This window comes from Penicillium cosmopolitanum (assembly GCF_028827165.1).
Source record: "Penicillium cosmopolitanum strain IBT 29677 chromosome Unknown utg000003l:1.0-3747932.0:1.0-3751027.0, whole genome shotgun sequence".
Lineage (NCBI taxonomy): Eukaryota > Fungi > Ascomycota > Eurotiomycetes > Eurotiales > Aspergillaceae > Penicillium > Penicillium cosmopolitanum.
This window is the reverse complement of record NW_026622673.1, coordinates 852,282-876,439: the sequence shown is the minus strand read 5'-3', so window position 1 is coordinate 876,439 and position 24,158 is coordinate 852,282. Positions and strand designations below refer to the sequence as shown.

At 48.6% G+C, this 24,158-nt stretch overlaps 4 protein-coding genes across 4 annotated transcripts; 3 read left to right on the top strand and 1 right to left on the bottom strand.

The window, feature by feature from the left end:
• Positions 1 to 4,131: 4,131 nt before the first annotated feature.
• On the bottom strand, positions 4,132 to 4,905 carry N7509_000416 (uncharacterized protein; the record flags this gene model as incomplete). The annotated part of the gene is made up of 2 exons (XM_056625063.1): positions 4,132 to 4,252; positions 4,445 to 4,905. The coding sequence occupies 2 exons, from the start codon at positions 4,903 to 4,905 to the stop codon at positions 4,132 to 4,134; spliced, it is 582 nt and encodes a 193-aa protein (XP_056493645.1).
• A 1,155-nt stretch (positions 4,906 to 6,060) lies between these two features.
• N7509_000415 (ankyrin repeat domain-containing protein) lies at positions 6,061 to 7,209 on the top strand (the record flags this gene model as incomplete). Its single annotated transcript, XM_056625062.1, has 1 exon — positions 6,061 to 7,209. The coding sequence occupies one exon, from the start codon at positions 6,061 to 6,063 to the stop codon at positions 7,207 to 7,209; it is 1,149 nt and encodes a 382-aa protein (XP_056493644.1).
• Positions 7,210 to 8,678: 1,469 nt separating this feature from the next.
• On the top strand, positions 8,679 to 9,656 carry N7509_000414 (uncharacterized protein; the record flags this gene model as incomplete). Its single annotated transcript, XM_056625061.1, has 1 exon — positions 8,679 to 9,656. One exon carries the CDS (start codon positions 8,679 to 8,681, stop codon positions 9,654 to 9,656), a length of 978 nt encoding a protein of 325 aa, XP_056493643.1.
• A 918-nt stretch (positions 9,657 to 10,574) lies between these two features.
• Positions 10,575 to 11,892, top strand: N7509_000413 (uncharacterized protein; the record flags this gene model as incomplete). The annotated part of the gene is made up of 2 exons (XM_056625060.1): positions 10,575 to 11,223; positions 11,453 to 11,892. The coding sequence occupies 2 exons, from the start codon at positions 10,575 to 10,577 to the stop codon at positions 11,890 to 11,892; spliced, it is 1,089 nt and encodes a 362-aa protein (XP_056493642.1).
• Positions 11,893 to 24,158: the final 12,266 nt, after the last annotated feature.

Sequence of the window (24,158 nt, the reverse complement as noted above, 5' to 3'; positions counted from 1 at the left end):
GTATCGCTTTCTGCATTGAGACACAGCAAGAGCAGTTTGCTGACTGAGGGATATACTCAATCTAGCACACATTGTTCGCTGCTGGCGCAAGAGAAGTCTTCACAACTCACCATGCTCGTGGTATAGATGAGCTTCCCTAATACCAGCCCGCAAACAGAACCCCGATTGGACCCGCGGGAGCGGCCGAACCACGGGTGTCTCACTACCTCTCCATATTAGCATGATCCCAGACGATGAGGGTAGTGCAAACCTACTGCAGTGAAGCCTGGCACCAGCATAGGCAGACTAGACACGAGGTAGCTGTCTCGCCTCATTTACACGTCAAAGGGCCCGGCATTGCTCCGTAAAACAGGAATGAATGGGCTATAACTGCCAATGCGTATCCCTAGGCAAACTTCCAGCTGTGTCAGTGAAGGACATGACTGGAGGAGATAGTCATGGTATGTTGTTCCGAGGAGGCTAGGAACTGACCTTAAGATTACCGCGCTCGTGGCGAGAGATCCGGGGTGGATTCAATGCCGTGGCCTACAATGTCGCTTGCTCAGCTGCAACCAGGCTCTAACAGAGCTGATCCTCATACTGTGGCTAAGAAGCTCAACCCGTTCCGGATTGGCGCTTTTATTGGAGAAACCGTGGTCCTCCTCGGTGGTCGTTAATGCTCGGCTCTTCTTCGCTGTCGCCGGATGCTGCGATAGCTCAGTCGATCTATCATGGGCCAAGATCAAGCCTGTCGATATACGGAAGATCTTTCATGCTGTGACGGTTAACCATTAGTTGGAAGGAGGGGAATGTGGGAGATGAAAGCATGTTGGAACTCTACCATATGCAAACCGAAGAGGACTCAGGTTCCCAAGGGTTTTTCCGTCAACACCAGCGAAATGTCCCTGAAACAACAAAGGCGAAACACACTGATTGTCAGTGGCCCGGCCAGTCGTGCATCCTCAATTTTGAGGGCGATGGGAAAGTGTGGACCGGTCTTGATGATTAGCTTCTTGGTGAAAGCTCTATGGTTAGAGAGAGGCATTGGCATTGTTTCTGATAATCAGAGAGCAAGACAAGATAAAGAATGAAGAAAGTCACATTCGCACGAAATTCAAAATGCGGCCCCGGCCATGGGAATAGGTAGAGGCGACGCACCAGGGTGAGTTAGAAGATGTTCGGGGGCTTGCAATCGACTATTTGCCTTCCTATGAAGCGTCAGCACGGAACAAGTAGTCTTAAAACTGCCGCAATGATAAAAACCTACGCTGTCAGCTATAGTTGTCTGCTACATTCTGGCACGATCAAAGCAGTTGCATAAAGCATGCCGTCGATCTCTGAATAATAGTAAGTTGGTCGCTTATGAAGGCACTTTATAACTCACTTTCCCGCAGATTCGACTGTATTTGAAGTTGTCCAAGGTCTGTCTAAAATGGGTGGGTCGGTACTGATGTTAGACATCTCGTCGTGAGATGCTGCTATAGCTCGCTCGGTCCGGCATGGGGCCGGATTATGGCTGCCGACGAGGCCTCAGATTGGACGTGGGATAAGAGGTACGGAGCCATCGGAACACGGAAACCTCCTATTACAGTGATTGTTAGCCTTGATCAGACAGGGTAACACAGACGAGATTAAAACGCTTTGGAATGGTACCGTATGGCTAACCGGAGGTCCTCAAGCCTTCTCCTGAATTGTTCCAATTGACAACTCCAGGCGAAGTGGCCATGGCGACCACGTCTTCAGAAAACCAAAGGTGCAAGCATACTGGGAGTCAGTAGCTTGACTCATCAGCCTGGACACCTTGCTTATTTCCAAGGACAATGGGGAATAGGGTTCGACCACATCGACTGCGATCTTGGCATTCGCCCTATGAGGAGAAAGAGACGTCAGCGAGATTTCTAAAGAACAGAGAGCTACAAATAGATGGATTCCACAGTGAACAATCCCGGCTTTGGGAGTAGACAGTGGCAACATATGGGGTAACTTACAAGGCATCGGTTGGCTCATGGCAAAACAATTGGCTCTTTTATATAGAGCCGTCAGCACAGATAAACAATTCTAGAAGCTGCCAAAGTGATCGGAACTTACTTTGCCTGCTACTGCTGCATGCAGCATTCGAGTTCAGTTGAGCTGGTTTGTTAGTGGATGGTTTCGATCTATGATAAATCATCAGTAGGTAGCTTATGGGGCTCTTATAACTCACTGACTTCGCAGCCTGAGTTTATCGTTGCGACCATTCCAGTTCCTCGAATTGAACTTCCAGAGAAGCAGAGACGGAGCTGGTGTGAAACTTCCTCCACGTTAGCATGATGTCAAAATATCGGGTAGCTAAGCTTACCTGCCGTTGAAGGATTTCGATTTCGAGCATACGCAGACTAGGAGCGATACGCCAGGTCAGTTCGATCACACGTACATCACAGTTTTGGGTCGGGTCAGTCCATACCGAAGGCAGCTGGCGAAGTCGAGAAGTGCTCGTTGTTTTTTGCAGGGTGATATGTAGAGAAATATTTGAGAACGATCATTCTACTGGCGAAAGTCCAGGTACTTATAGGCATTGTACCCAGACCTGACCTTTGCGCTGATGTCATGAATGCTGCCAATTGTGAGGGTCTCAACACCGCTGGCCCTCAAATTGCAGTTGGCCTAGCATTTAACCTTTGATTGAGACAATATTCGGCGACATCACGACTTCTTGTCCATTCTGTTGGTAATTGAGTATAACCAAAAGCCCACCTCACTGTTATTCTTGTTTCAACACGCACGGTGGTGCCGCAGAAAAGCGCCGACGACACGTTCAACATTCATCAACATGGGTATACACGTTATCGTGGTAGGAGGGGCGGCAAGTGGTTGTTCGACTATTCTGTGTCGGCGTGTGCTAGTGTCTCTGTGTACTGCTTCTGCAGGCTGGTAACCAGGGATCGGCAGCGTTCACCCCCCGAAAGGAGGCGGAGACTGATGATGAAGCAGGTTGAGCTCTCCGTCGAGCCGCTCGATCGCCATCCTTTTTTCCAAACTGTTCTCCCTCCTCCGGGGCCCGCCCCAGACCATCAAGTGGGGTATCTAGTGCTTCCGGTCTAAAGGACCTGCCTGTTTCAGACACACTGCCTCAGTCGGATAAAGGTGGCTGCTGTGCCTGAACGTTGACCTCGAGCTCAGATGCAGTACATATCTGGCTCTCGCTCCTTGCCCCCTTCCGTTGTCAGTTCGTCCTGGCTCCATCCGAGCTGTACTATTTCCCACAATATTTGAGTGCCTTCACTCAAGGCATCGCCACTTTTTGGAGCCGTGGGGGCTGAACGGCAACACGATACATTTTCCCAGCATTGATTAACGCTGTGATACTTCGGGTGGGCCATGTGAATGACTTCTTTGATTTAAGCTACATAGCATGAAATACTCAATTCGTGGGTCCTAATGACCCAATTTATACGCTCATTTCAACATCTGAACTGTTTGGCTGATGGGAAATGCGTTCGCTCGCTACGACGTCGTATCTTTCCCCATCGGCGGGTAGTGTGTGGAGCGTGGGAGCCAGTTCTGCGTTGGCCTGCAAGTTCTCATTCACGTTTGATTTTGATTGAGCAGAAAGATTTTGGAGAAGATGTCCGAATATTCAAAAATTTTATTACGCTCATGGAGACTGGACACCATGAATATGGGCTGGGTTCCTTTCAAACTAAAATTTCCCCTCATTACTGGCTGGTTGTGGTACCGAACCGCTGTGGGGAGGTCGTGGAAGCAAAAACTGACTTTGCTCCTCTTTCTGGATCTCTACGCTACATATTCGAGACGATCGTGGATAGAACGCTGGCTCCACACTTCAAAACCTGTTCTTAATATGCTCGATATCAAAGTAATCATCGACGCTAGCCTATCCGCCAGAATCTCACGGAAGTTAAAGAACAGCCATGCTTTCAAGACCTAGCTAATCTAGTCTGATACTATGTAAACAAAATACTTTGACGTCTCTACAGACTGGACTTTTGGAAAAGGAACCAGCTTTTGAGGGCTTTCTTCTCGGCATAGGCCTTCTGCTTTCGATCGTATGGTTAGAAAAAGAGCACATGTATGGAGGGAAAACTAGAAAATGCATTTCTTACTCAAGCAATTCGAAGCCTCGCTTATTCTAGAGGGAATGGTTGACATATCTCATGCTTCCATAATACTCAACTGCTTGTACGCCACGGTTTCCTTCACCGAAGCTGACATGCCTGACCCCAGATCTCGCCTTACAATCTGGCTCATAGCCCCCGTTTCAATAGACCAAGAACTCTTTGGGAATGGTATATGGCTAGACCTGGTTGCTCTGTTCTGGCAGCATACTGAGCTTCCATGTCATCTAATTGCTCCATGGTCTCCGTGAGTTTCTGTTGATGTGGTATCATGTCATCCGGATTCCTAGAATGCCAACCTGGTTAGATAACTTATACTGTAGGCGCCAAATAAGAAGCGCGAAACATACATCAGAGCTGCGCCATACACGCATTGAAGTGCCAAATGGCATGCGGTAAGCCCATCGTGAGACGGAGAGTTCGTAAGGCGAGTGGAAGAGAGCTCGCGGCAGTCTATGGTGCAGCAATACAAGAGCGAAAAGACATTCGATACGACCTCGCTGTCTAGGAAGCCCCATTGTCCAGATTTGAGCTCTTTGATGTTCAGAAGAAGACTTCCTATCTGTGCCATCATGCCAATGATTCGCGAATGTAGAGATATATCTCGCTGAGCAATGTCAAGATATCTTTGGATGTTGACTAGAGCTTGTTCCAGAGCTCGTCTAGTGGCAGCATCAATGCTGCCACCCACTTTGGAATCGAGAGTGTCTTCGGAATGACTGGCTGATCTTGGTTCGGTAAAGACATTGATGTTGCCATGATTGGTTCCCACCTGGAGGTAGTGGTTATTCGACGTAAATTCGATTGACATCTCCGAATGAAAACACGGACGATTGAGTCTTGATGACAAAGATAAGATCACTCAGTTGTAGAAATGGCTCGGTTGATTTTCCATGTAGAGAACAGGAAAGAATCAGGACGAGGTGCATGTATTTATATGTTTTTCGCCCATGTCTCGCTCTGGCCCAGGTTCATAAAATGAAATGGTATGGTAATGAGCTCTGTCATTCCCAGGACTCAATAAGCTCACAGAGGGGTCAGGGCCAATTATTTCTACCAAGGCTATATAGCGCATTTGGGACATGCATGGACCTGGCTGGCCCATTTTCATTGGCAACCCTGATCTAGCGTTAATAACATCCAATGATGCTATGATGTGGACGACCCACATGCTTCTGGGAACCATTTCCTGATATAATTTAACTGAAAACTCGTGTAATTATGTGTGGGTTGAGTCATATCTGCTTCTTGCAGTACCCTCTTTCTCGCATCCACTTCGTTCCCAGGAGATTGGTGTGGATATTGCCTTGACAAGACGAGGATGACGGCAGACCATTGTGTCGAATTCCGAAAGAGGAAATTGACCCCCTTTCTTAACTCTGGCTAATCTTTCAGCGCGTGCTTAGTTACCATATTACTGTTTTTGGATGTGAAGTGGGCTTAAACGCTCATACAAGCTACTGACACCATGACAGGTAATGACCAGGCATGACTCAAATCCTGCTGTCTTGATTTCATTTTGTCGTGTTTTCCTAGTCACGGAAACAACCTCATCTTGCAATAATAGGGGCGGTAGAGCTGCTTGGACCTCGGAGGGAACTTATGGCCTTTGCAGAAATGAAACAGATTGCTCCTAGGATCTGGGGTTGAGATTCTTGAAGTTTCAATGCTTGTTGCTGGTACTAGAACGCAAGCGGTATCCATTGAGGGCGCAGGAATGGAATACGGCTCCATGCGACGATATAAATCTTGCATGGTTAATCCTTGCCAACGGGATGTGGTATAAATATAGGTGCGGCCTGCTCTTTTCTCGGTATTTATTATCAACCGCTCTTCCCACTTCGACTCTGATTACTTCCACATCTCACATAGCCTCACCTAGCCTCACCAAAATCCCAATGGTAAGTTACATCACATAGAATAGGGATTGAGGGATTGCAGCTAACCTTTTACTCAGTCCAGCATCATGAAATTACGCACTCGCTTTTCGAAAGCCCTCTCTCAAGAGAATGTTGAGGGCTTTTTGGATGTTTTGAAATGCATGAATGCACACGTCGATATATCGGATGCTCAGGGTCGAACAATGCTATGGTACTATGTAAAGACGCGGAACTGTAAGAAAGCCGAATTTCTTATCAAGTGTGGTGCGGACCCTACTGTGGCGGACTATGAAAGGGTGGCACCCATTCATGTTGCATTAATGCAGGGTGACGCCATCGACAGAATCATAGCCAGGATGTTACTGCATTCTCGACCGACTGTGCCCGTATGTGAGATGCTTCAGGACGGCCCGAGTCTTGATGAACTTTTTTCAAATCACGCCAATACTCCCGACAGCGCCGATGCCATGAGGTTTCTTCTGGAATTAGGCGCAGATGTCAATACTATTCTTAACTCAGACGACGAAACACCGTTGATGCAAGCAGTGCGCTACGGTGACCTCAAAGTCATCAACGTACTGCTAGAGCACAGGAATATCAATCTCTACGCGAAAAATCGGTATGGGTACACAGCATTGCATCTTGCTACTTGTCACGGTCAGCTAGGTGCAGTTAATTTGCTCCTATCTAGTGAACGCCTTGACGTAAATTGCAGGGACCGCCAAGGCAACTCTGCCTTCTGGCTGTCTGTACACCTCGGGCGTGACGATATCAGCGAGCGGATTCTCAATGAGAGCAGAGTGGATATCAACCTCAAGGGTGGCACCAATTCTCGACGGCAAACCACAGCTCTCTACATCGCCTGTTTTCGCACGAATGTCCGGATGGTCTCTTGTATTCTTTCATCGACACTTTTACACCGAGTGAATCCAAACATTCAAGGGGATGGCAGACAAAGTCCTCTTGGAGCTGCTGCGTATCAAGGCGCCTATGAGGTAGTGAAAATGCTGCTCAGGGCAGATGGTATTCGGATCAACGCAAGTGACGAAAGGGAGGACGATCCTCTGTGGTTGGCAATCCAAACGCGCTCGTTGTCGGTAGTTCCACTTTTCTTGAACGACAGCCGACTTGACATTAATTGCCAGAACAACCAAAAGGGAGATACTTATCTCATTGCCGCAGTCCGCAATGGCAATCTTCCCCTCGTGAACAGGTTACTCGAATTTAAATATTGAGCCTACGAGACGGAAAAAGGAAGCTAAAAGTGCGCTAGAGATCGCCCATCAATTGAATCACACCCACATCGTCCAAATGATGGCCGGGAGAGGGGCTGAGTGGTGATAGGCCTCTCAATGAATGGAACTTGAGCAAATTTTGACCAGGGCTTCTGAACAAAGTCAATACTGTAGTAATCATCAATGACCCAGTACTCTTTAAATGACCTATATTCAGGATATCTCTGTTGAGCTCAGTAGTATACATCGGTTCATTCAGTGAAAGTAATTTTATTCAATCATAAAAAAACTCCTCTCCTCTGCACAATCAAATCTATAGCCCGACCGCTGTCTTTGAAAGTCATTTGAAAATATAAGGGCTTCTCAATCACGTTCAGAGTAGGAAGTCCGGTTGCTACCACAGAAAAGGCATCAGAATTGAAAACACTATGTTAGCCGAGACCAAACTTCGCATGGGCAGTATCAGAGTCATTGTGGCGTAGTCGTATCCGAAAATTTTCAATACTGCTAAAATCCCCGTTCAGCTTCCAGTCACGTAGTCTGATCGGTGACCTCAAGGCCTTCCTGACAACTCTAGTGGAAAATGAGAAAGAGAAGGTCTTTTCTATCTTGACTGTCGCTTTCCAGGTATATTTTGTGACTCTGTTCTTGCTTTTCCCAACCCTCTTTTATCCTCAGCATCAATAAGCTTCTGCCGCCCCAGAAGCTTATTGATGATTGTGGGGAAGCAACAGTAGCAATTGAACGATGGAAAAGGATTCGGAGAATCGCAACCCTTAGCACAGAAGATATGTACCATAAAATGATTCATGAGGAGAGGCTCGATATTGAAGTATTATTAAAAGAATTCGGTCCAAGGTTGGCAGAATTGGACAAAAGTGTCTGGGATATCAGGCGAATGCTCTGGCAAGGGCTCACTTTTAGAGGGATGGTGAGAATATCTAGAATATTTAATTTGTTTAGTCTTGATGAATTTCTAGCCAAGAAGCGCTCCCGCATGGGTGGCGACTTAGCTCAATACGCATCACAGTTTGGGGCATATATGGATTGAAATTGGATACCTTTGTCAACTGAGATGCCCTTTCTGAGGCGTGAGTCGTCTGCAATATTCGTGACATCAGAATGAATTTCTTGAACTACGATACCCCTGGCGCTACTTTCTAAGCGCAGCAATGGGACCTGCCTTTCAGTGATCAACGCAATAAGCACATTTTCTCACAGAGCCTTTTTTTATACATCTAGCCGCTGATGATGCTATTTTCTTAGCTATTTTGAATCAACGTGCCAAAATGAAATTGAGTCTCAGTACAGGCTTCCCACACCCACTGCGAGGTACATATTAACTAAAACTTTTCTAAATTTTCTCGACAAGTCCCAATACTACTGTAGCATTCGGACTTCACATCAGAGGGCCTCCGTCCTGTCAAGTTCAGCCCTTTCTTCAAACCAGCCGGTTTCTCAGTCTCAAAATGGCGATTTGGTCCTCCTTTCTGACGATTTTAAGCCTCCAATTGATTGCTGAAGCGTCTAATGCTTCTTCCAATCTATCTAGTCTCGTGGGAAAGGCCGAAAATTCTCTTCATGAGCGCAGCGCTGGTCGTTATGCCGCGGTATTGGGTGGTAACGGTATGATTTCCGACGGCTGGCCCAGCATTGACCAATGGATTGAGTCTTTTGAAGTTATGTTCGAGAATAATCAAGGTGTGGTATTCGCCAGCTGCTCCCAATGGGGTCCTCCCAATAACTCGGAAGACGAAACAGATTTCGTCAAAGATGCCATTCACCAAGTAGCGAAGTCGAGCGGCGTCGATGCCCGCTTCATTTTTTCAATCGTCATGCAAGAGAGTCAAGGGTGCGTTCGTGTTCAGACGACTGACAACGGTGTCATCAATCCGGGACTAATGCAAAGCCACGCGGGCTCTGGTTCCTGCAATAAGGATGGAATCATTCAAAACCCTTGTCCCCAAAGCGAAACCCATCAAATGATCATAGATGGTGTTGAGGGAACCCCAGCCGGGCCCGGTCTGAAGGCATTGATAGCTCAGGAGGGCGGTTCGACAGACGTGGCTTCATTCTACAAGGCCGCCCGGGCTTACAATTCTGGTACTGTTGCCTCTAGCGGTAACTTGGGTCAGGGGATTGCCACTCACTGCTACGCCTCAGACACTGCCAATCGCCGTTTGGGCTGGACCAATGGTCCTAGCATGTGCGCTCCTAATGTTATTGGCATGGTATCTGCTGCACATTGGGAGGGTAAGAGCGCCAGTGCGTGCGACGGGACGTCAACTACCACGCCTTCTCGATTAGTTTCCCTACCTCATGTATTCCCTTTTTCATCTCACCCAGAATCAAGCTCGTTTCATTCACCGTATACTTCAGCATTTGACACCACAACTTCTGCGCTGATCTCTCTCAACACGGCCCAATGTGCTTGTAGTAGGAGGTGACTTCAAGTGTAGGGACGTTATCAGTAATTCATGCTATCCTTTACTTTTTTTCTTGTTGCATCCGGTTTGAGATCTATAAGCCAGTGGTATCACTCAGAGTCCGCTCTTTAAATACAGCATTGGATCTTTTAGATACAAGGATAATCCCATGAGCGCCTCGGGAATTGGTATCTTGATTTTGTAACTAAAGATGAGGACTCGACGAACCGATTCAGACTACTGTAAAGCTCACCGACACAAAAAGATGGGGTAGCCACACTCGTTTGCTGTCTGAAGACTTAAGCATAAAATTAGCACGCTAGTGCGACGAGAACTGTCACCTTGGTCTTAAGCTAAGTGCAAGACTTTGACCTCAGTCTATACCGAAGAGTAGCCATGAGAGATGGGAAGCGTCCAACATGGCTTAATCGAAACGATGAAAGGCGCTTGGGAACTACTGGTCCGCTGATGAGGAACTAAGAATTTTTACGAGTTAGCAGTCCTTAGACAGCGCCTGTGTAATGGCTATCACGTCTCAACGTGGGTCCGCGCCTCATCTTTACGAGAGGCCGCATAGATGAGGCTATCTGATCTTCTTCTAATCACGAATCATTACTGACATTGTTCGGTTGATCAAAGTTGAAGGTGATTCACATTCTGCATTTGGTTCCGTCGTACATTGAGGTCAGGGTGTGTACGTTCAAGCAAGTGCTTGCGGGTCTGCTTTTCTGATCGACAAACTTATAAGTCGACCTCACTGAAAAGCTTTTGATTGCAACACAGTGCAAAAGATGTAGCTATCAGTTGAAAATAGAGCACAAAAGTGCCATTTCTGGTATCTGCGTTAGGTCGTGTGGAGCTGATATAAATAGCATCGAGAGTTTATCCAGATGCTGATCTCCTCACCCCATTGCTCTTTCATTGTTCTGTTTGCCGACAATGCTCACCCCGGACGAAAAACGCGTATATGGTGCCATCAACAAGGAAGGCAGCTTCGAACACCTAATCGATGCATTCTCGGCCCTGCAATTTGGGGAACGGGCAGCAACTGAAGACTCATTAGCCCCCGACAACGCTGATAGCGGCGAAGCCCAGCCATCGATAAGTAACGTCAGTGATCAGCAGCAGCAAGACATCGAAGAGGTTGACGATGTAGGAATTGAAGAATTTGCGGAAGCGTGCATGGATACGTACCGAGCATTGATGAAGAAAGGGAAGCTCTCGTTTTCGGAAAATCAAATGCTTGGAGAGCTTCATAGTGTTCTGAGCGATTACTACCTAAGCGATCCCCAAAAGTTCGATGCACAGTTCAACACAGTCGACGGCCAGCTCCAGTCGGGAGATCAAGAAAAGACCGCGAGTACCCCAGCCATGCACTCTTGTCATAGTAGCCATTCTGACCAAGGAGTCAGTGAGGACCCATGGCGTCAAGGTAGCCCTGAAGCTACCGGAGATCTTCAGACTTCGCCGTTTCTTTCAAATGATATAGGCCGCGAGAGGCCTGTGGGGATGAGCGATTCCGAATTAGAAAGGGATGCCACGGAGAAGATTCAGTCTGCCGGTCCGTCTTCGATGGGAAAAGAGCTTGGTGCGGCGGGCTCATCTCGCCAACGTAGCAACCATTTAGAAAGTCGCACCGATAATGCTACTCCTGACAATGGGTCTCTAGTCAGCCTATGTCCAGTCAGCCATAGCGCAACAGAGTCGGCATCCAACCGAGCCACCACTAACAATGATCTAGTAGATGGGTAGGGAAGGGTAGGGAAGCTTACGCCGATCGACGTTCGTGATCATCCAATGTGGACCGCATCACGCAGCCAAGTATCGATTCGAGTACCGGTTGAACTATAAAAACGACTCGCTGGCTAGCATCTCGGATCGCACCAAGCGAATCTCTGCCCTGGAAGATATGGACAGCTCTGGTAATCCGATGTGGCGGTATACGTCCGAGAACGTAAAGGACGTGGCTGGGGTGGTTGCAGAAGCGCGCAATCCATGTAAAGATTACGAGGCCAACCCATGCATGTGGTTGAAAGTTTATTGGGAGAATCTGAAGCTCGGTGATCAGGAAAATCTAATTGGTGGTTACTCTTGGATTCCAAGATGGAAATTTACCCGATTCTGGGGCGGTAGCGGCTTATCGATGCTGAGGATACGAGAGCTTTGGGAAAAGCAAGAAAAGCGGCACCAAAAGCATCTAGAAAGCAGTGGTCAAATTGCAAAAGGCCGCCCTCTTGCTCCTTTTCCACTGGATTGATCAAATGGGCCTCTGACTCTGCGATCAGCCTCTGAAACAGCAAGACTAGTAAGGAAATTTAGTACAGTATCATGAAAATAGTTCCGATATAGTCGTACCTCAATGACTCTAGTATTGCTCTTGCAACTGCAACATGGGCTGGTATCGACGACTGCTATAGTTTCAGTGGGGATGACCTTGCCTCAACAGGAACCAGTCTTTGAATTAGAAATTTAATTTTAAATGTGAAACCCAGTATTGAATTCGGGGCAGGTCATCTTTGTACAAAGGAAGTTTTCTTACTTGGCTGCCTCACGCTACGTCTTGTATCTAGAGTCACTTGGGAAGCTTTCCTTGATATTAATTACCCATCCGAAAAGCAAGTTTATCATCAACAGATGTGCGAGACTCTCACGAACCTCAAGCAAAGTAAAGCTGGGAAGATGGGTGCTTGTTACTACAAGGCAAGAGTCAGTTAGTTTCCTGTATAATCCTCATGTGCACAATCCCCAGTGAAGTAATTGATCAATCTTGGACGTAGCTCTCGGGAGCCTGCAAATTGCGCATCGTGTTACAGTACTATTATGCATACTACGGATAGAATGATGCCTGCCAAGTGATTTTCAACCAATCGGTGCCATCAGTGGCCCACATCCGTAGCATAGCCCGTTAGACACGGTCTAGGACCTGCTAAGATATCGACATCTGAGATGACAACTACTGGAAGGAATCCTGTATGGTGCCAAATAGACGCAGCATCAGCTTGGACATGTACTTTTCCAATAGTGATAATCGCCCTTTTGCAAAAAACGAAACTTTAGGCGGATCAAAAAATTGTCCGAGTTCCACCAGAACAGCCCCTCGCCTACTGAGGGACAAATTGAAACAACCATTCTATATACATATGCTCGATTTTCAATACACGGGCTATACCATTTTGTCATGCGAAACACAAAAAACGCGGACTCCTGTCTAACTAACCGTTCATTAGTGGTAGTTAATTTATCCCAGCATACGGCAAGCTCGGAGTAGGCGAGGTGTTAATATAGTATTCATTCATCGCCTTGAGACCCTCGCGGGAGTAAAACAGAGCATAGAAAGTGTCAAAATCTCAATCCATTTCTTGATTCCAAGAGTTCCTTAAATGGCAGAAGAAAATTATAGAGCATATTACGGCTGTAAGCAATGAGGCAAATTTATCAAATTGCATAACCTAGCTATCTAGACAAAATTATACATCCCGTTAATGGCATCATTTTAGGAACAGCAAATTCTGAAATACCAGACGTCTTTAGAGTAAATGAATGAAAGGAACTATAGTAAACCCACTCCAGATCTGTATTATCTGAGCCGTAGGGTGTCTAAGAGTGCCTTCGGGCACCGTGTCTATGATTCTTAAAATGCTCGTTTTTTTGGGACCTGGAAGGCGCAGTCTTGATGATAAAGTTTTGGCTAAGACCGGACGTACACTCTGTGCCGTCAGGCATTGGCTGTTTAGATGTCCAGATGCCTCCAGCACAGCGCTGCCAAAAAGTGCCTCCTATGCAGTTCCAGATCCCTTCTTCACGACATGACCCCGCAAACGTACTGGAGCTAGAGCTGGAGGCGGAAATAGAGCTACTGGAATTGTCGACCGTAGAGTTGACCACGGAAATGGCCGAGGTTAGGGTTTTCGGAGCGCCCTTGATAGAGCCCGCACATTTGGTGATGTAGTTCGCCACATTCGCGGAAAGTGACCCGCTGGCTGAGGGCTCTGAAATACTACCAGCTGTAGTGGAAGGTTTATCATCGGCAGTTATGGCGGAAAACTTGGTCGAACCGGAGACTTTTGCTGAAAGCACAGAGTCCCCAGTAGCACTATAGCCTTCCTTTCCCCAGGCAGCGGAACCGGTGAAGCAAACGTTGTCGTCAAGTCCAATAAGTTTTTCTTCAGGTCCAAGATACTCAATAGTATTGCCTGGGTTGGGAAAACGAATATCGTACAGCTCCCTGGTCAAGCAACCATTGATGTTGGCAATGAATAGGTGAGGGAGGTCTTCTAGGGAGGTTTCCTCGATTTCAGCGGATCCGGATCCCTTCAAGGAGGAGCTACTCTCGGTGATAGTTATGGGGGCACAGTTCATGTACATCTCGCGATTACCAATACGGTTGAACCACGTCCAGGCAATTGTATACTGACCCATTTTGAAGCTGTCAGGGATGGTGAAGTTGAGTGAGAAAGGAGTGGCCATCGTTGGACTGTTCCCCATGCTGACGTCACTCTCAGTCGCATCCATACACCCACCCTCAATTGACTTAATGACGCTCCATGTAACCCCTATCCCGGTGACATGAAATGCCCTATGTGATGAAACGCCTATCTGGTACCTGCAAATTCGAGCACTATCACTCCTAATCCACATATTGTATATCGTCTGAGAGTAGCATAAATAATTATTATTTGATTCCTTATTTGATCGTGCTATTCAAACAAAAATTACAAAGTGCTAACGTGGCGAATTACGAGATAACACGCGCGACTAGAAAATCCGCTATTTTCTGCTGTGACGCCAATATCATCCACAAAAACGTCTGAGATAGATAAGAAAGACAATTTTACATTAATTCGCCTATCTAGTTACGTATATTGCTTTTTTATATTATCATGACCATGAACCCTAGGGATATTCTAATCTTAGTGGAATTCTTAGCAGCAGAAAGCTACACAAAACAAAAGTACTGATAAGGCGAATACACGGTAATGAAACAATCATGTAACTTGATGTATGAAAAATACTAGCGCCGCTAAACAGAACAGCCGCCCTGGAGTCCGCTAATAGGGAATGATTTAGAGATTACGCCATGTACGCTGCTATTGCACTAGAAAAGAAACAGATCTGGGTTTATTAAGCTTTATTTTTCACTTGGTTGTCAAGCAGTAAAATAAGGTTATTGACGCTGACGAGAGTGTGAGGATGCTCGTGTCACATGTCCATCTAGGGACTGGTAAAACGTCGGCCCGAGGTATGGGCTTATGTAAAATACAGGCATTAATCATCAGGTTTATGAATGCCAAGACAGTAGTTATGCATAGATATGGGCTATATTGGGGGCCTTATGGGCCCCCACCTATGGGCCACTGTTCACTTTGGGCCTTAGAGGTCAGGCCCATAGCCCATTGATGGTTGGAGCGTGGGCCAGGATCTCAGGCCCAACCAGGCCCATTGCGGAGGTCTAGGCAATCCCACCACCATCCCCGTTGCCAATATTGTTACCCCCGTGAGATATCTTTTCCCCACCCTTAGGCCCACCCCACTTTTCTAGAGCATCTTCACCAGTGAGCGCAGTGACAAAAGCGCAGCACAAAAGGGTGAGAAGAGCGGAACGCATTTTCGTAAACGCGTCGTTTTCTAAAGACGATAGAAAAAAAGTTTATAGAAAGAAAATTGGTTAACCCGTCGTACTGGTCTTTAGACTAAAAGCACCTGTCTTGGCTCTTAGGTATTATATTCAGTGCGTTTCTACGGTTGTTTATTAACTAAGGTTCCTTATTAGAAATAAAGCGCTTAGAAATGTCGCCTAGAATGTGAACTATTTACTTTACTCCAAATGAACAGCAATCATGTAGAAATCAAGGAGCTTATGGTATGTGCTTAGATTCCGGCAATCAGAATAGAGTCTGTTGGATCTGGTTGGTCCCCATGTGTCCCCTCGCCTGACTGTTGTATTCGGGAACGCCCTCTCAAACTATAAGCATCTATATTTTAATTCATTATATTAAATATCTTAAGAATCTATTTTCTACAATAATAGTGCTTTAGGTTATGGATAATTTATTAGTCTAACAGTTAGTAATTTAACACTATATTTGCCAGGAAGAAAAGCACTATAATGTTAGGCAGCTAATTTGGACTTTACCTCTCTCACAGTCGATTGTAACTTGATATGGAGTTAGAATTATAGGTGTAAAAATCCGAACACAACGGTTTGGCGCGGAGCACACAGGCCGCCCACATAAATCAATTCTGACTGCCAAAACATGCTGCCGGAACTGTGGCGCATACCATACACCTCTGGCCTGCCAGAAATTAAAGTTCAATATTTTCACATTTCAGGGAACATGCCTAAGCATTTAAATCATAATAACTTACCAAACTTAGACAGTTAAAGAATGACTGTAGGCACAATATATAAGAAACACTCTCTACACTAAGGTACTAAGACAAACCCTTATGAAATTATCTTCAGTACGATAAGCAGTATAGCAGATTTAGACTGATATTCTTCACCTGGTAAATTGTTAAATCTTTCTAGTAGGCATCTTTATGAAAATAAGTTTCGCTTTACCCTTTTATGCTGTGCTTTTGTCACTGCACTGCGTAGAGAGGATGGTTGAGAAAAGTGGGGTGGACCTGAGCGGGCAGTATTACTGTCACCTTTTTTACTGAATGAGTAAGAGTAATCATTTATCTGAACTATCACAAGTTAATACAATCCGCTGTTCTCAGGATTTTCTTTCTCGTTGAGAGGAGGCTGCCATGAGATTAAATAAGGAATATATAATGATGTTCCTGATAGAATAAATTCGCTGCCTCTTCCTAATTTGCACATCGTCTCTGTCACACTGGATAAAAATTGGATGAGAGGAGCAAAAAAATGAAGTCTCAAAATTTGATGGGGTGCCCAAGTGACACCACCTCTAGGCCGGATGCATGCACAGGTGACCAATCAGGCTCCATTAAACTCTGGTACGGTCGCCGGAATTTTTTGCCGGTATCTGTGCGCATACCAATAACCCCTGCCTAACTTTCGAGAAAATAAAGTTATCCACATTCCAGGGAACATGTCTAAGCATTTGAACCATAACAACAAAGCTTAGACAGTTTATGAATGGCCATGGGCACACGATTTAGCTGGGAGTGTAGCGTGTTGTTCTTCTTTACCACGAGCAGTGTGACGGGTTCAAACTGATATTCTCCTTCTTTCTGGGTGAACTCCTCTGAGCCCACATTCAGGCTGGGATGAAACCCCATGTATCCCGGGGTTTCATGTACGTGGCGGCCTTCCAGAGTTTCTCTTCGCCGGCCTCGTCCAGAAACTGTCTCCAATGCGAAGCTTTCGTCTTTCTATAGTCCGGGTCCACGCCCGACGTTTTTGTTGCATAAGTTGAAAGGCCGTGACAGTGCTGTCATGGTCTCGTCCGAGATGCGCGCAGCTGGCTTGCCACCTTCTGCGCAATTGATTGACTTCGACTTGTTGAACCTTGAGTTCCGGCGTAAACCATCGTTTGGAGTATGGTGTTGGGCACGTGTCGGGCGTGAACTGGTCAACTGCTTGAGTTGTTGCGGATGTGAGCTTCTCCACCACTCGGTCGAGGGTTGGCCGGGTCTTAATCTCCCTCCATGGACTCATCTGCCGGGCGACTTACTCGCCGATCCTGGTCCAGTCCGCCCGTTCATAAGCCTTCCTCGTCTTTGTCTTTGGTGTGCTCTGGGGTTGAAGATTCCATTCCGAGTAGGTGGCGCGATGGTCGGATCCATAATTGTCGTGATATAGGTGGCATTGATGAGTAGATCTGGTCTGTCCGTTACGGTCTGGTCGATGGTCGAGTGTTGCCCTGGATTGTTCAAGGCCCAGTAAGTCGCCGTTCCCGGGGGAGACAGCTTTGAAGGTTGTGGGTGTGAAGAAGTCGATCAGGTCGCTGGCGTCTTCGATGAATCTGGGTGGGGTGTGATTGCCTCCCCACATTGGGTGATGTCGGTTGAAGTCACCGGTAGCAATGATGCTAGTCGCCCGTTGCTTGTTTTGTGTCATAGCTGTGATGGAGTTTTGAATCGCTGTGAAGGTTGGCAATGCCGATGCGTCGTTGCCCGCGAACAGCGGTACAGGGGGTAGGTAGACAGAGAAGAGAAGGATTTGAGAATCGGCTCTCCAGATCTTGATGGCTTCAATATCTGGGTGGTCACAGGAAATCTGGCGGTGTGAGCAAGTGGAGATTCGTCAGTTAACGTAGATAAGGCTGCGAAACCGACTTGCGTCGGTCTGCGTCGTGGGCCGGTATAGTCTCCAGGCGCGGTGATTCACATGGATGCGGTATGTGGTAATGGATGGCTCCTGGATCAAGAGGACGTCCAGTTCTTGGCTCTGGGGATCGTTGATCACTGCTTCCATTCTCGGTCCCGATTTCATCATATTCAATTGTAGGACTCGAAGGTTCCTCTTTAGCATCTTATAGGGTTTAACGTCGCCGAGGCTGGGCACTGTCGATCGCCGGTAGGGTGTTCACCGCTGCAGTCGAGGCACCGGGCTCTCACCCCCGGTGGGCAGCGTTCCCGTTCGTGCTGCCCTGCACAGTGTCCGCATCGTGGCATTTCCTTGCACGTCCACGCTAGGTGGCCGAAGCGTTGGCACCGGAAGCACCTCTTCTTCTTAATTCCACGTCGTTCAGCAGTGGTGATGAAGTTCCCGCTCACCAGGAACCCCTTCCGGAGCATATGTTCCGCTCCTTCCGCAGAGTTGAACCAGATTCCCATTGATGCGAATTTCCCCAGTGTCTTGTCTTTTGGCTACATCCAGGCCAGTTCTTCGATCTGAAAACCGTGTTCCGCTAGCTTGTTATCTTCGATGATTTTCTCTGTTGCCTGTATGGCCCCTGTCTCCAGATTAAATTCTTCGGTTGGAGTGCGGTGTAGGACGACTCCAAATCGTGCTTTTACCAGCTTCGTATTGTTGCCTAACTGATGTAGCCACTCGGTGCTGTCGCGGGCCATCTCAGCCGACTCTGCATTTTTTAATCGAATGATACAGCCAGTTTTGGTTGAGCCGATGCCAGCTACTTGGGCGTTCTGCGTCGCGGCGTCGCTATGCAATGCTGCGCGGATGTGGTTGTTGGCGGCATCGGTGGGGAGGTATCGTCCGAAAGAGTTTCCGTCCTTGTTATTGTCGTCTCTTGGGTCAACAAGGGTCCTCTGGGTGCTGATTCGGACGCAATCCTGGTCTTTCTCGGGTCGTTGGGGGTTCAGCGGGTGGGTGCCATTGCCGCCCTCCGTCGCGACGGCGGCCCAAGACCTGGTCGCTGTCACCGGAGGGGTAGCCTCGATTTGTGCTCGCAGAGCCTTCACCTCATCATGCAATTTCTCGTTCTGCTCCTGTATAACATTATGGTTGTGCTTGATCTCCAGGAGTTCATTTTGGGTGGCTGCGATGGTCGTTGTTTGTTGGTGGATGATGTCTTTCAGCGTGCTGATCAATTTCCACACCTCCTTGGTGGTGATTCGGCCGGCTGGATCCGATGGGGAGAAGGCATCTCCACTCCGGGTTCGCTTCCGGCTGTCAATAGTGGCCCTGGCTTCGAGGTTTCCCTCAGTGACGCTGGCAATGGTTTCTTGCGCGTTTGTGGGAGGTGGCTCGGGCCCTCCCGTGGGTGAGTCCGCCATTGGTTAGGGATAAGCTTCCGCTCGGTACACAACACCACAAATTTATATCGCAATAATCTTAATCACAACGTCACTTCCTGAAGCGTTTTCCTGTAATAGTGTTTTGGGTACAGTGGTCCGTTCGCTGGGGTACAGTCGGGTAAGCTACAGGATGGATGCCAACATACAGGTCCGTCGTACTGTCCAGTGTTACCGTCCAGTACAGTGCTTCCCGAAACTCACCGAGTTATGTACACTCGAAAAGACAGCGTTGTAGGGCATTACGCTACATAAAGCCAAACCTCCAAAGCCTCTAATAACCATGACTCGTTCTCTCTTTTCTCTTGGTCAGGTGATCAAATAAATGGCACAGATCACCCCACCAAGTGTGATTCCCAGGACCATGGAATTGTTGTTCCTGTTGTAGTTCAGAGGTCTTAATTGTCTTATTTTTCAAAGGGAAACATTAGGCTATATATATACAACGAGAAGATCAACTTGATTTCCAATCAACTTGGTTCTTTCTATAGATATCTCGGGATTAATTCCGATGGTTCGGCTTGGTTCCTGATCTGCACCAGCCTCATATCACAACATTCCCCTCTCAGGATCGCTTTGCTGGCAGAGCGGTACTGGAATTTCGCAGAGCAGTCAGGCCTCGGTAAAACCACTCAGAAACCTTCATGGGAAAATTAAGCGGAAAGAGCGCCTATGCTGTCATGCATGTAGCCTTTGAGTTTCTGAGGCATCAATTCCTAAGAGACTACAAAACTTGGCAAAGGACGTTGGCCCCAATGGCTTAGTGAGGCCATCTGCGGCCTGTTCCTTAGTTGGAACATATTGAAGCCCAATCTCGCCTGCATCCAGCACAGTTCGCTGATAGTGAAATTTCACATTGAAATGCTTCGTTCGTTTGTGAAATTCAGGGTTGCGAGAAAGCGCAATGGCAGACTGGTTGTCAGCCATGATGTTAGTGACCGGAGACCGGTACAGTTGCGTTTCGGCTAGAAAGGTGCGGAGCCACTGCAGATGCAGAATGGCATTGTATTGTCCGATGTATTCGGCATGTGTCGTAGACGTGGCCACTTCCCCTGTCTCTTAGACGACCAGGAAACTGGCGCCCCTGCAAGCTGGAACACATAGCCAGACGTCGAGTATGCTCCGTCAGTAACGACAGAACCCCCGAAGTCGGCGTCTGTATACCCGATTAGCTGTCCATTGCGGTAGGTGATACGATGAGACTGTGTGGCTTGGATATAGCGAAGCAATCGCTGCAGAGCAACTTGGTGGTGTGCTTGCGGCTGAGACGTGAAGCGACTCAACGTACCCAGTGCAAACGCAATATCCGGTCGCGTGCCAACCATCAGATACATCAACGAACCGATGGCAGTCGCATAACGAGCCTTTGCTTCCTCGTCCAGAAGTGCCTCGTCTGGACGATGATTCAGGATTTGCTTGGGGTTCATCGGCGTAGGCTTCGGCTGACATGTTTCCATGCCAAAGTCTGAGAGTACCTTCTGGATGTACTGGAGTTGGTGAATGGACACGGACCCATCGACGTGATAGTCGAACTGGATTCCGAGAAACGCGCGTGGCGTCCCCAGGTCATTCAATTGGAATTCTGCTTGCAATGCTCGTTGCACTTGTTCTATCTCATGCGAGTTTGCAGCAGCAATAAGAAAGTCATCGACATAAACACAGACCACGCAATTGGATTTGTAGAATACACAGTTGTCCGATTGGGCCATAGTGAAGCCGTGGGCGGCCAGGACGCGGTGGACGCATTGGTACCAAATCCGCGGGGCCTGCTTGAGGCCATACAGGGAGCGACGAAGCCGACAAATATATCCTGGTTCTTTAAAGCCTTCGGGCAAATCCATGTAAATGGAGGAGTCAACGTCGCCATGCAGGAATGCAGTAACAGCATCGAATTGGTGGAGTTTCCATCCGCGCAACACGGCGCCGGCGACAATGCAGCGGACCGAGTCCATTCGTGACACAGCTGCGAATGTTTCATGATAATCGATGCCGTGTTTCTGTCGGTAGCCCTTGATGACCAATCGAGCTTTGCGGGTTCCATTCGCTTTAGTCTTGAAGACCCATTTACAGCCTATCACATGATCTCCGGCTGGTACGTCTGTTCGCAGAACCTTTTCCCATGTTCCGTGTTCCAGAAGAGACGAATATTCTTTCTGGATGGCTGCCCACCATTCCAGTTGATTCGAGCCCGACACGGCCTCGTGGAAAGTCGACGGGTCGACTTTGCTGACAGATGCAGTATTCAATGCACCTGCCGTATACACCTTGCCGAGTGATTCTAGCAACCTTCGCGAAGGCCTTCTTCTGCGGCCATACAACGAATATCCAAGATCCTGTGTCAGGTCAGTTCCCTGTTGGCTTGGATTGACTGCTGAAGGTGTCTCCTCTTCACACTCAGATGGCGTTTTCTCTCGCTCAGCCGACGAAGGCAATGGCGAAGCAGGTGGTGTGGGCAGCCCGCTGGCTGAACTTATCGGCATTGACGGAAAGACGGCCGATGGAGGAGCGTTGTCCGGGAGGTCGTTGCCTGTTTCCCCCTCGACGAGTGGCGCCACTGGGGTTCTCTCGTCGAACTCGACATCACGGGAAAAGACCGTCTTTCCAGAATGGATTTCATAGAGTTTATACTGATTCGGTTCACAATAACCTAGTAGTCGGCACTCGGATGATCTCGGTCCGAGTTTTGCTCGGTGCTCTTTTGGAATTAAGACCCATGCACGGGAGCCAATCCGTCGTAGATGTAACAGCGATGGCGGCTTCCCATAAATAATTTCGTACGGGGTCTTTTTCTGAAGGATTGAAGCTGGAGCGCGCAGCTTCAGATAGACGACTGTATCTACCAGCTCGATCCACCAGGAAGGAGGAAGGTTTGCATCGGACAGGAGCGTGTTAATCCGCTCCCGGATAGTGCGATTGGTGCGTTCGGCCAGTCCATTCTGTCCTTTGCAGTATGGCGGCGAGGTGTCGAACTCAACTCCCTGGCTTTCGAGGTGTGTTCCGATCGGCAGGTATTCTCTCCCATTGTCGGTGAGGAACCTCTTGATCTGGGCGCCGAACTGTCGGTGCACCCAGGCCTCAAATTGTCGGAACTTCTGGAGCGCTTCATGCTTCCATCTCATGGCATAGGCCCACGAGCCTCGAGAATAGTCGTCAGTAAAGGTGATCACGTACCTGGAGCCCTCTTTGGCCATCGGCATCTCCATGATGTCCGAATGGATCAATTCGAATATTCTCGTTGAATGCAGACGTGGCCGTCGTGCACGGGAGTTCCTCTTCTGATGCTGCTTACCCGACATACACGCCGGGCACTGCGGCGTTGCCTGCAGCTGCGCCGGCGTCAGCGGTCGGTACGGAGTGCCAGTCTGCCGGAGGACCACCCTCAAGTCGCCCCGGTTCAGATGTCCCATCCGAGCGTGCCACAGCGCTTCGGAGGCTTGGTCCCCTCCTGTGCCCGCATCTGCTTCAAGTATCCGTGCTTCACAACCGAGTTCAGAGGTTGACGCTGTACATTCTACGTCACTTGACTCCTTTGGGTCGTCGACATCCTTGGCCATCGCCTGCGGTTCCAGGGAATCTGCATGGTCATGGTTCGCCGGCGCCCTCGCCAGTTGGACTCGCTCTCGGGATCTCTTGCTCACATGGCACCGCAGGATCAGTAAATCTTCCTCCGCATGGTAGGCGGTCCCCACGGTCCGTCCTCGGCGTTGCACAAAGACGTTCTGCGGATGCGCCACCACCGAATAGCGGTCTCGTAGTAGCTTCGGCACGCTGATCAAGTTCATCCCGACGCGTGGCGCGAAGTATACATTCTTTAGCACCAGGGGTTGGTTGAACTTCCCCCGGAGCGTGAGCTTCACCGTACCAATCCCTTCGGCTTCCACTGGATCGCCCGCCGTGTCCAACATCTCGCGATGGGGCCGAAGACTGCTGAAGCAGCTGCGGTCCCAGCAGATGTGGCTGGTGGCAGCCGAGTCCAGGATCCACCGGGGTTGCGGCGCGTGGGTATAAAGGGTCGTCACCCTCGCCCTCACGATATTGATCCTCGGTCTCTTGGAAGTCGGCGGGCCCTGCCGATCTTCCATCTGACTTGATGGTATGTTTTGTAGGTTATTCCTTGGTGAGCCGGAAACACTCCGTTCCGCCTTCAGGGCATGGTCCCTGGGCGGCTGTTGTTCGCGCTGCTTCTTCCAGCACTCCGCAGCTACATGGCCGCGCTTCTTGCAGTAGTTGCATTTCTTAGTGTTCTTCTGCACCGCGTTGATGGAGGGGTGGCTTGTTCCACCGGGGACTCTCTGCGGGAACGTTGCAGCGTCCTTTCGCTGCACCGTCTGCTCAGCATTTGCTAGACGGTTGCCGATATTGGCTGGATTGACCGGATCCTTGTCATTTTGGATCGCATCCACAATCAGGATGTATTCCGGTCCGATCTGCGTCAGTAGGATTGCAATGTGCGCTTTGTCGCCGATGGATCCAGGGGCAATCGCATTCAATCGATGGACTAGCATCCGTACACGATCGACAAATTCACGTGCACTGCCGCAACGCTCGCCAGTTGTCTCGCGAAGCTGGGCAAATAGCTCGCAGAATGTGGCGAGCTCCATCCGCCGGTACCGTTCTTCGAGTTCATTCCAAAGGTCGCGGGATGTCTCTAGCCCCGCGACATGGATACTGATATGGGGAGACAGATAACGGAAGATGGTGTGGTAGGCTTCGGCCTCGCGACGCGACCATTCACGATGGCGCTCGAATGCCTGGACCTCGACTTCGAGGCGCGCCTCAATCGCGCGTTGCCTCACCGCCCCGTTGAGATGCGGTTCCACCAACGGGTAGATGTCCGCCGTGATAGGTTTGGCG